Genomic DNA, 13141 nt, shown 5'->3' with positions numbered 1-13141 from the left:
GACTGAGCCGGCTCCGTTGTGCGCATGCGCGAGACACGGCTAGCGATGGGCACTCTGTCGCTCCGGGTCTCGCACCAAAGGGGGCGAGCTTTCGATGTTGAGTGACAGCTCGCCCCGTTTGGTGGGCGGATCGGAGGGGTGGCTGCCCAAACTGAGGCGTTCTCATGAGTGATGTTACAAGTGATGTCAGTGGAGAGCTTCCGGCTCTGTTTGAGCTGAAAACTCTCTGGGGCTTGCGGAGGGCGAGACCCTACCACAAGGGTCTCGTCGCAAGCCCCGATGGTCGCGATGATCTTGACCATCGCGACCATCATCCTGGCCGCTCGCATTAGCTGTGGGTGGTCACCCACAGCTATGCGAGCGGCCAAGAGGCCGCTCCCAAAAAAAAAGCACGGCCCTGATTCAGAGCGAGCGGCTCTGAATTAGGCTCACTGTACATACTCCAAATTCACACACTGCCTGACTATTGCAATGAATTGCAGACTGTAATGCATTCAATTGAGCAAGAGTAGAAACAAACATCCAAAGCCCAATTAGTGTACCAAAAAAAATACATTCTCTCAAATTGTATTGCTAAAATGCATGTGACAGCAAGCACTACAACACCTACAACAGCTGTCTGTGGGATACTGCTAATGAAAAAGACTGTGGGAAACTGCTTGCAGTAGACTGTATATCATTTGGAAACAGCAATAGGTGGGATACTGAGCTATTTCAAACAGCTGTAAGTACTAGAGATGTACACAGACCCCCGTGTTTTGGTTTTAGTTCTAAATCATCGTTGTGTTTTGGTTTTGGTAAAACTACACTTAAGTGTTTTGGTTCAGTTTCGGATTTGGTTTTCATTAAAATATGATGAAAACATCTAAAATAATGCAACTTGGACCTGTTTTTGTTCCAATAGTATTATTAACACCAAAACCAATCATTTCCAGTGATCTCCAGCCAATGTTGACCACCTCACAGCACCTGAAATCACGAGAGAGGGACTTAAATGCCATCTAAACTATGAGATAAGAGTTCCGAATTGCGAGAAGACCCGAGTCAGGAATCAATTCTACTCAGAACCTCAAAGTGATTCCGATAAGGGACTCAGGGCCTGAATCAGCATACACACTAGTGCACTGCGGAACGCAGATTCCTGATGGCCAGCAATCTGCGCAGACGCCTGACCTGTACTGATGCGTGTTAACCACCCTTGGGGGGGAGGGAAGAGGCCAGGATACATTACCAGATTTCCTGCCCTCTTTCTCTCATCTGCGGTGGCTGGCTTGCGTAACCCCATGGGTCACATAGCCAGCCGATGTTCTCACAGATTAGCCGATGCTGTGTTGTACAAAACGCATCTCGGATAAGTAATGCATTCAGGAGCAAATCTGTCGTAAACTGAATCAGGCCCTCAGTTCGACTCAGAACCCAAAATTTGGGTGTGTTCTGTTTACAATAAAACCAAACCTCTTTTTTCTAGCTATAGATGGCATTCTGGTTACAGCTATTTGGAAACAGCAATATGCGGGATACTGGTTGTAGCTGTTTGAAAACAGCTGTAGGCTGGATACTGGTTGTAGCTGTTTGAAAAAAACAATAGCTGGGATACTGGATGCAGCTACTTGGAAGCAACAATAAGTGGACTACTAGTTATAGCTGTTTGAAAACAGCTGTAGGTGGTATATTGGTTATAGCTATTTGCAACAGCTATTGGTGGATACTGGTTGCAGCGGTTTGGGAACAGATATTGGTGGGATATCTATTGCTGTTAATTATTTGTTGTATTTTAGTGGCTAATGTTATATTACTGTAGCTTTCCTCACCTCTCACAGCTTTGCATTGTTCTACATTTTTCTTATCCTCTATGATTAGAGTCCTCCGCCCAGGGCCGTAACTAGGGTAGTGCGACCTGTGCCACCACACAGGACACCGCAGGGCAGGGGGTGCTGATTGAGCCTTTCAATTTTCTGTTTATAATCATTCTCACTTGTAGCTTCCTCTTATTTTATCCCCAGCATCTACTGGCCTCCCCATCTTTTCCCTGGCCCTTCCCCATGAGGCCATGCCCCTTTTTCGGGTGCGTTTTGTCCCCATTTGAAAAATAGGGGAGGCGCCTATGCTCTTTTTGGCACAGGGCACCAAAAAGTCTAGTTACGGCTCTGCTTCCGCCTACCCTATACCTTCCGTATTGCATGGTAGTCAGTGCACCAAAGAGTGGTCTTATTATCTGCTTGACAAGTTGAAAAGTAAGCTTCTGTGTGCCAGGCATGTTTAGTATACCCATGCTGATAGAAATACAGTTGCTTTTTAACATATTTGGTAAAGGTGGAACATGCTAATGTGGCATTCCAAGACATTTTGGATGATGGGTTTTGGTTTCAGAGGTACTTTAGCTGGTGTATTTGTAAAATATTGAGAGGCCTTGTGTGTATGATATACAGTATATCTGTCTACTTTGTCTGTTGACACTAGAACTTATCATGATGCATGCAGAAATCCATTCGTTCTTGAATGGGAATTCCCCAGGGAAGGATGGGCAGCGTTTTATGTACCCAGGTTTCTCAAGACTTTTAATGGCCTGCAATATCTAACTGTTTTGCCATGCTCCATGTCAGAGACACTAATAATTGTATTGTCAAAGTCTGAACGATCAAGTTACTATTTTTTTGGGACTTTGGGGAAACCTTGTTAATTATGTTTGTTTGGCCAATCTCTTGACTGCAAATCAACTGGACTAAATCTCAATTACACACTCTCATAGGTGGGTATCATGCAGCGGTCTTGCGGGATCTGCCACTACAATGGAAATCCACCTACAAGAATTTAGGCATATGGGTTATGAGTAGTAACACATCATATTATATTGAGTCGAACATTTATTTTCAGATGCACTATTTAAAGATCAAAATGCAGGAAAAAGTTGCCCCTATCAATAACAAGGACAATTAACCTTATCAAGATGATTGTTTATCCAAAACTTTGTAGTTGTTTCAACAATGTCTGACCCTTTTTTCCTCTTTGGGTGTTCCATCTGATTGCTATGTTTCCTGTTTGGTCTGGGTGGATAAATGATCTTGAATAAAACTGGCCACACTGAGCAGGATCAGAGTAGTGGCAACCATCATTACACAGTAGTATTAAAGAATATGTGGTGTCACAATTTGTTCACCTGTGGTAGAGAGTAGTAGAGGGTAAGAATAACGACTTAAATGTCTTGCTGGTTGGTTAGGCTGGATCTAGGCATTACCGTCTACAGAAGCTCCTAAGGGGCAAGGAAATGAGGATTAAGCTTCCTATATTCTACCAGGTGGTTAAAAATGTTAATGCAACTCAAAACTAGTTGTTGAGTCCAGTCTCGACCCTTAAATCTCTGATAATGAGGCAACTTGGTTGCTTGAACTTGGGTCTCTGAAAGGTAAGGTGAATTGGAGCCAGTGCAGAGTGGTCTCACTTCAGTTATACATAAATAAAGTGCTCAAGTTGTTTGATCAACTTAAAAGAGATTTTGAAGCTCCAAATAAGCTATTATTTGCTATGTTGCAATTTAGAAATGGACTCCATAGTATATAGGAACCTCCTGTAGGACGTATCTGTAGATTCTGGGATCCAGAAAACTTGTTTAATATATCTATTCTTATTAGTCAGGGAAAGTGCATATGGAGGTCCTGTCCCATCTGAAATTGGATTGGGAAGAGTATCTGGAAACTGTACAAAATAAGAAGTGGGAAAGCGTGCCAGGCAGTTCCCATGAATCCACATCTTCCATCAGATTCCATCACATTAAATTTTATTTATAACATAGAACATATATCACCCCTGTTCCTATACATAAATTAGGGGAAAGAGCTACTCCTGACTGCCCAAAATATGGGGCTGCACTGTGAACATTCTGGCATCCCCTTTGGTTTTGAACCATTTTTTGGATAGAGTCATGAGATTAATTGCTGCTACTGGTGTAACAATACTACTGCTGTCTCCAAAGTTCTACGTTATGAATTAGTAGCTGGGGAGTTATTAGATAAATACACTAGACAACATGTCATAAACAGACTGATGCTAGCCAAGGTCTGTATTGCAAGGGCTTGGAAGTCACATGTGGGCCCTGGTTTCAGTGACTAGGTGCCTTTATTTCTGTACATTAGCAAATACCATCTACTTAAATTTCAATGCAAATAGTTTAGGTGGACCGAATCCCCTTATGCCATTGGTGTTATTGGTGCAATGCATAATGCCTTGGATCATTGCTGCATGCCTGATCAACACCAGGTGACTAATTCTTAATTAACTTATTATATTATGTTTGACCTTTCCTTACACCAAATGACTAATACTGTTCTTTCGTGTTTGCTCGTGGCTTTGAATGCAAGTTGTGACTTAACACCACTGATTTATATATTTTATGTTTTGTGCTTGATGTGTTCTTTATGTTGCATCAAACTGTAAAATTGCTATAAACACAATTTATACAAAAAAAAAATCTGTTGTGTTACTGGTTTGTTACTGGTCCAAAAGCAAGCATTCTGACTCTGTAAAGTGTTTATTCCGTCAACAGCATATAGTCTTATACTGTGTTCCAGTTGCATGGGTTCAAACTTTTTGTAAGTACATAAACATTTGGACCAGAACAGTCATCCTTCACTCATAGGTGAATACATGCCTTTGGAGTGTAAGCATTACATCATATAAGCCATTTGATAGTTGTCAGAAGGCTTCATTCAAATATCATGATAATTCTACAATGAAACAACTGAACACAATTTAAATGTATTAGCAACCATGTGAAATCCAAACATAACCAATCTCTAAGAAAAACAATACATAGTATCTCTTGGAGATTTGTGCAATATATTTAAATCATTAAAATACTGCATTACCAGACTTTTGAACTTCCCACACTAGTACAGTTCTGTCTCGTGTAGTTGATAATGTTAAAGGGTTTAGAAATAAAATCAAAAAAATTGACAGTGGCTGAAGAGTTAGAGTTTAAAATGAAAATAGCATATAGAAAGGTAACTGGAAGGCTGCATTTTTGCAAAGTTAATTTCATATGTAGCCAGTATACACTACTGAATGGTTTTTCAACATTGAGGGCATGAAGCATAGTTTTTGTCTTGGTTTGTTGGATAAAAGATAAAAAGTTAAACATACAATTGCGGGCACCCTTTAACTCGTAAAGTACTCAATTATTATCTGTGACTCATCTGCCTTTCTGATCTTTATGGTAATGGTGTGCATCTAATTGAGGTGCCCTGCCGGCAACCTCACAACTCTGCCATGGTGCATACAAAGACACACTATTGTCAGACCATCGGCCTGGCCATAGGACATCACAGGCGAACAATGTCCGACTCACCATGGCATCAGGTGTCAGTGGAACAGAGCGAATAAATAGAAGTACTTAAATGGAGTGATTATTAAATATTTTTAGTTTTAGTATTTAGTTAGCGTTTGTTTTAAATACTTATAGAAAACATTTCTAAATCCATCTATTTAGACCATCAATAAAGCTTAGCATCTCTGGCTTAGTCCTTTGGGAATTAAAAAAAATGCTTATCTGCTTTGGAAATTATTGGAAAATATTAGAATTCAAGAAATCTTTTATTTGAAGTTAGAAACACAGAATTGGCCCATCTTGTCTGCCCTTTAATTTCAGTTAACAGAGTGGAAATAGTATTCCTCAAACCAAGGGGTCTATGTACTAAGTCTTGGACAAAGATATAGTGATGGAGATAAAGTACCAACCAATCAGCTCCTAATTGTCATTTTTCAAACAAGCCTGTAACATGACAGTTAGGTGCTGATTGGTTGGCTCTTTATCTTCATCCACTATATGTCTCTCCAAGACCTAGTACATAGGGGCTGATTCAGCATTGCACGCAAATGCAATGCTGAACGTAGATTCCCGATTATCGGGAATCTGAGCGTGCGCAGGACACATTCTACGAGTGTGCAGTATGGGTCCTGTGTAATCGCACGCAGCCCCTTCGATGTTTCTGCCTGATTGACAGAAAGAGGAATTCAAAGGGTGGGAGCAGCAGGCATTCACGGAAACATGGGCCAATTTTCCAGGAATGGCAAGGCCAGGGACTGCGTTGATGGACGCAGTTTCCTGACCTCGCAAGCTGGCCAGCCTGAGTAAGCTAAGACTTACACAGCTGGATGGCAGCCCGGCACCGTCCTATATAGCATCGGATGCTGGAGTCGCAAATGCAGCAGGGGGTGTCAAACACCTCCTGCTGCATTTGCATATTTGCAAGGATGAAATTGCAAAGCTGCCTGCGTGCAGTTTGGCAATTCCGTCCACTGCTAAATCACTCCCATAGACCCCAAATTAAGTACATGTTATGAACTGGTTTATTTCCCTGTTCCAAATGTAAGTCTCATTCTCAGTTGTCTCAGTTTATTCTATAGAAGTATGTCACCTTTGTCATGAAATAGATAAAATGTCATACAAATATTTTGCATTTCTAACTTGATGCAGAACAAAGACAACGTATTTGCATCATAACAGAGACAAGTAAGAGTTTTGTGGAAGCTTTGGTGGCTTTTTATTTATTGAGTTATTCTACTTATTGGATTTTGGATTGTAATCTCTCTGTATTTCCAGATAGTAGTATCTCTTTTTTTTAAGTTACAGTATGTGGCTAATTGTATATAATATTCCTTCAGTAGCAGTACATAATGGTTATGATGGACATATGATTTAGTAAATAGGGTGCCTTGATGAAAATAAGAGAACAAAGAAATAGTTATCTGCATCGTAGGGGGAGTTGAAGGGTGGGAGAGGTTATTCGGATTAATGGTATGTATATAAACTAGGCTATTGAATACTGTAGAATTTAAAGAATCCAATTTTGCATTTCTGAATATATGCATTTTACAATGAGCCTTAAAATAAAAATATTTATATATATGTTGTGGCTTTAGCCTTATTTTAAAATTTCTGCACATAGCTGCTATTAACGAGGACAGCCGACAAAACCTCTGCAGATTAATGAACTCCCTAGATTAAGGGCGTACCTTGCAGAACATGAAGTGGGCACACCATTGTGCTTTTATGGAGCACAACTAAACCGAGATTACAATATGTGGAGGAAAATTATAAAAATGAGATAAATAGATAGAGAGAGCATTTTAGGTCTTATCCTATACCTTTAATAGGATGAACCTTGCTTCTAGTTGCACTTTAATGGAGAAGCACAATCCTAGGCACAACTTAAGATAAAACTTATATGGGTGGAAAAAACCAACACAATATTCTCTTATTCTCCTGATTAAGTTTAAACAATAAGAAAGGCTAAACTGAGCAGTATTTTAGGGAAAAAATTAAAAGTTTTATTCCATGAACGTTTCTATATATGGTAGAAGGCTGGCTTGGGATGTCAAACAAAAGCAAAACCAAACCGCACATCTCTAGTGACGACTACCAAATGCAGGTGACTGGAAAGTAACCAGCCATGTTCCTCTAACACACGTCACCCACCTTCCCCATCTCACATGATCTCCTTAGGCTGGTTATGGCTGGTTAACATATAGAATACCCATTGTAAATTATTTAAATAATGAACATTGGGCTTGATGGCTCTCCTGCTGCATTTATTGCTTAGTGTGATCACTGATCCTGTATATACTGGAATTATGATACTAAAAAGTTCAAAACACTTTGTATGATACATAGTAAAGCTGGATAAGTGCTAATTATGCCCTCTTCATAGACTGGCCACACTCGTAAAATCAAGCATTTGGAAACCCCCCCTTTAGAAATCCTGCGTTTGCCACTGCAAATAGTTCTACATTCTTAAAAAGGTTAAACTCCCTGTACTGTTTAGGTGAAGAACATATTCCACAGCTTCTGTAAATGGAATCTGTTACAACTCCCTACCTGTTCACACAGGACTCCAATGAGTCCTTCCAGATCTTGCTTTTCATGAAGCACCATCTGTTTTTCTTCATATTCCTGCTCCAACTGCATCTCAAACTGACGAAGCTAGAACACGCAAGAGATATATATTATGTGAGACATTAATGCAATATCGATAACTATCATTTTGTTCCAATTTCTTTCTCAGAAACGACCAGAACTAAGAGGTCCCTCAGTACCCAGTTCCCAATCTCCCGTCATTCATAAAATGTTGAATCTGTGCATCCGTCAAGCAACTTCTACATTTGAAGATGGGGCTGCACATCATGATGTCTCATTAATTCGACCTCCTCTGCTTTTCTCCAGAAAGGGGAATTGTAGCATTTTTTAAATATATCTATCAATATATATATACATACATATATATTTATATATATATATATATATATACATAGATATATACTGTATATACATTGATGAGTCTGTGGCTGCTGAACCTGGATGCTGTTCTGGGATCCCAGCGTTCCGGGTGACCATGCTCTTTTATGTTTTCTTAGATGTATGTGAGACTTTTTTATTATAGTAAACTTTTTTGATATCTATGCTCATATGTGCACTCTCTAATGATAATATATATATATATATATATATATACATTATACATGAGATTTTTAGCATCAGTTGAAACTACATCTTTCTAATTTTATTTCTGCAATATAATAATGTCACAGTTGTGTCTCTGAATCTTCAACATCATTGCATAAATGAAATCTTTTTTTGTGCAACATTTCATTTGACATTTTCAAATAGTTATTTTGCTGTCAGATGACAGTTCTGACGTTTATAGCTCTGGATTAAAATATTTTGTTACAGTACTAAATTCTAATTATTAAATATAAAGCAGTATTTTAATTAACTCATCTCCAATAGTCTAACCAGCTGTTCAACTGTTCCACTCACCAATTTATTCTAGATTTTGATGCCTTGAAAGTGGAAATTAGACAATCAATATTACTCCAGAGAATGACGTAGGGGAGCAAAGACACACAACTACACAACCCGAAGCTGCACAGTGTTATGGCTATAGATAAAGGGACTGGGGTTGACTACGAGATCCCAGAGGTCGACATGCTGGCGGTCAGAATACTCCAGACTGTTCCTCATGACATGGAGTTGAAAGACCACTGACAATGGAGATTCTGTGGAGAAAAGCATGCAATATGCACTGCAGATCATAACTGAGTCAGGGGGCTACTGCCCTACATACCCTTGGTGTATCAGTGCTACATAGAACAACATTAATAAATATATTAGCCAATAACAGTTTAATTATTATTAATAACTGAGATTTTATGCTAAAATACTACCTAAATAAAAAAATAGGGGTCCATACATACTTATACTATTGTTACCATGAGCTTCCCAAGGATTTTGCTGGCTTAAAATATGACTTACATAAGATATCTTGAAAAATAGTAAAAAATAAAAAAATTGAATAATTTAAAGGTATTAGCAGTCCCTGGGATGTCGGCGGTCAGAATGCCGGCACTAAAATCCCAGCTCCAGAATCCTATCCGCTGACATCTCGATGGTCAGTATTATGGTTAGGGGAAGGTTAGAGGTAAGGCACTAGGGGAAGGGCTAGGATTAGGCTGTGAGGGTTAGGCTGCATGGGGGAGAGTTAGGATCAGGCCTCAGGGGGGGAGGGTTAGGGTTAGGCTGTGCAGGAGGAGGGTTAGGGTTAGGTTGCTGGGGGGAGGGTTAGGGTTAGGCTGTGCAGGGGGAATGGTTAGGGTTAGGCTGCAGGGGGGAGGGTTAGGCTGCGGGAAAGGTGGGTTAGGGGTTAGGATACTTCTCTAATCCTGTAGGAGGGATTCTGACTGTCAGATGCCGCTGTCAGTATTCTGATGACTGACCCCCGGGATCTCTTACCCAATCCGGTGTAACCAGATGACCAGTCTCTGATAATAATATATAGAAAGGGCAACAGAAGCCTTTCAGACTTTTTATTGGAACATAAATAGATCCTAAACATGGGTTTGAGAAAGTAAAGTGGAAATATACTAATATACGGAGAAGCATATAAATATCTACAGTGAGGAGACAAGGGTATTAACAGTAAGATTAATTGGTGCATTACCACCAAACATTCTTTATATACCCAACATGTAGACATACATGACATACAGTAGATAGACTGAAGGGCTGTTGGTAGCTGAACTGTCGAAAACTATTATGTTGAAGCACATGCATTACCCAGTGATTAATTAATGACCACATTCAAATGAACTGCCTTTGGCCAGTGGTTGTACAACCAAGAAACAGAAGGCTCTTTTTTCCATTTGCTATTTTGCTTTCACATTTTAGAATGTAATCACCCACAGAGCTAAATTTTAACATTACAATTAAAAATAGCTAGACTAATTCCTTCAGGCATAAAACATATATTATCACTAAAAATAATCCCATCCGCAAACAGTTATTTTTCACTGTAATGTCACCTTCAGTGATATAACAATCCTTTGCCTTTAACTGCACATTAGTTTTCTATTTATTTAGTTTATCTTGAATGTTTTATTCTCTGTTACATATCATCCAAGCCCACACCCTGGTAATCCTCATTTATATATGATCATCCAACAGATTGGGGTGGAGTCTCTTTACACTGGGCAGGGCTAACATCATTGGGAATGTGATATGACATGCATGAGGAACAGCAAGGTATGGCATTGGCGTATCTATAATGGGTGCAGGGTGTGTGATGCACACGAGCCAAGGATCAAGGGTAGCCCACACCAAACATATTGACTGACCTTGTGGCCGACACCATATTTAGTGACGAAATCACTGGGAAAATGGTGCCTGTGCATGTTTTCCAAAAATATATATACATGCGCAGTAGACTCTGGAAAAGAGTTTTTAGAGCATGCACTGGCATGAGGAGGAGGGGCGCCACAAAGAGTGTGCACACAGGCTCCCTCTGATGATGAAACCTAGATGAAGTATGGAGTACTAAAAGCATTAACAAGGCTGTTGTCACAAACACCTAGGTTTATTTATAGCTTGTGCTGTTCAGAAGCATAATACTATATTTAGCATATGTATATATATATATATATATATATATATATATATATATATATGTATATAGTGTATATAGCAGCATCTCCAAAATAGGAAAGACCAGCGCACCTTCATATAAATGCAAAGTAATTTGTATTGTGCATGTTTGAATAAACGTAGCAGCTTCCAAAAATATGTGCAAAACTTATACTTTGCAGACTTCACTGGGACCATATAGGGACATAATTTAAAGCAGTCCCTGGAGATGCTGCTATGAATTACTTATGACTGAGCACCCACTACTCATTGTTGTTGTGAGTGTGCGATACTTGTTGTTCTCTTATATATATCTTTCGCCTTGAAGAAAGATGGTGATTAAATGTTGCGATCATTTCTGCACATTTATCTGTCTCTATTTGAATCCGTGGAGTGCTGCCTGTCATCTGGATACAGATATATATATATATATATATATATATATATATACACACATATTTATATATATATATATATATATTTATATACATACAGTATATGACTACACTGTGGTCATATTGGTAGCAACATTCAATGATCATTAACATACCCGTCGTTGACATGACTGACGAATATCTTCTAACTCCTCTTCTTTATCTTCTAGTTCCTTCAAGTGCATCTGTTTCATCCGCTCAATTTCCATTTCAAATCGGACACGCATCTGTTGCACAGGGTAGGAATCGTATTACATGTGTAGAAATTATGTTACAAGTAATTCATATTGTACTATTGCCAAGAGAAGGTAATACAGTGCCATCCTATTAAAATATTATATTCTCATTGTACTGTATTATTTAGATTGAATATATGTATATACTAAGGCAATATTCATATATAGTGTACAACTGTTATGTGCATTGAGTGATTGCCTCTGGATCCCTTCCACTGGTACTATATAAATCATTGCTGTATCTACATGTGCATATTAATACTCAAGGGGGCCCGTGTGCAGCGGGCCCTCCCCTCTGAGTCAAGTTCACTAGTTTTTAACTTTGTCCCACAACATTTTTTTTTCGCCCCCAAAATTAAAGTGATTTTTTTGGGTGTTCTTAAGTGTTTTTTTTTTATTTTGACACAGTTTACCTTTGCAGGACTGTCTGAAGGCTACAGGGGGGTTCCTGCAACGCTGCACCCCAAAACCCCAATTCTGCCCTTTTTTCCGCCTGCTATTCATAGGCGAAACTTTTTCGCCTATTACATTGCATTGACTTTCCACCTAGGCGGAAAGCCTTTCAAATTGAATACGGAGTAAAAAGCAAAACAGGCGAAAATGACGTCATCCGCGAAAAAGTATCGCGGATCCGGACTTTTCGCCTCAAATTGAATAAGGGCATATACTTGTAAATTGCAGCAATGGAATATTTTCTGGTGCTCCGATGCATATTAAATAAACAATTTTCTGTACAGGGTTATATGAAATTAAATCAAATATATAACAATGAATAATACTTAATTATAATTAACCATTAAGGACTATACAGCATGTAAAGATGTTAAACGGTTACCTGCTCAAGGTGTTGTATGGAATTTGCTTGTTCTGCTAGTTGCTGGTTCTGTTCAGCAACACTGGATTCCAACTCCCATACTTTCTTCTTTAGCGAAACCACAGAATTGCTGTCCATCCCACTGCAGGATGATAGGTCTTTTATCTGTTTCCCCAGCAGTTCCAATTGCTTGGTTAAGTTGGATGTCTGCAGTTCTTTTTGCTGTGGGTAAAATGAAAACTGACAATGCTTCCAACCTTATTCATACTATGAAAGAGACTTACCTTTTCTGTTAATGTATATAAAGTAAGTGAGATTTAGTATTTTTGTTGTGTTCTATTTTTTATTTTAATATGGCTATTCATTTGATCTATATTTCTGTCCTGATTAAGGTATGATTATCCCCAAAACATTGATGCTTATGTAATAATAATAATTTTTTATTATTATTATTATTATTATTATTATTATTATTATTATTATTCTTCTAAAGCTGAAAGTGTCTCTGTAAAGCGCTGCGGAATAGGTGTGCGCTATATAAATAACTGGTAATAAATAAATGTGAATGGCCAAATATTCTCTGTAAAGCGCTGCGGAATATGTGTGCGCTATATAAATAACTGGTAATAAATAAATAAATAAATAAAAGTGCTGAATGCTGGACTTGGACTTCATGAATAAATCCAAGGATATATGAATGTTAACTGGA

General features: G+C 38.8%; 1 protein-coding gene across 1 annotated transcript in view; it reads right to left on the bottom strand.

Annotated features, from left to right (window-relative positions):
• The window catches only part of MYO18B (myosin XVIIIB), a 586172-nt gene that overhangs the window by 191685 nt on the left and 381346 nt on the right, over nt 1-13141 (bottom strand). The window contains exons 32-34 of the mRNA XM_088467895.1: nt 12454-12654; nt 11499-11609; nt 7871-7975 (exon numbers count right to left, since the gene is read on the bottom strand). Of these exons, the coding sequence (XP_088324021.1) occupies nt 7871-7975; nt 11499-11609; nt 12454-12654 (417 nt within the window). The remainder of the gene's footprint in view (nt 1-7870; nt 7976-11498; nt 11610-12453; nt 12655-13141) is intronic.

The sequence above is a fragment of the Taudactylus pleione genome, unplaced genomic scaffold, assembly GCF_031769625.1.
Source record: "Taudactylus pleione unplaced genomic scaffold, aTauple2 ptg000078l, whole genome shotgun sequence".
Classification (NCBI taxonomy): domain Eukaryota; kingdom Metazoa; phylum Chordata; class Amphibia; order Anura; family Myobatrachidae; genus Taudactylus; species Taudactylus pleione.
Note: the sequence above shows the minus strand (reverse complement) of the source record. Positions and strands in the feature narration are given on the sequence as shown.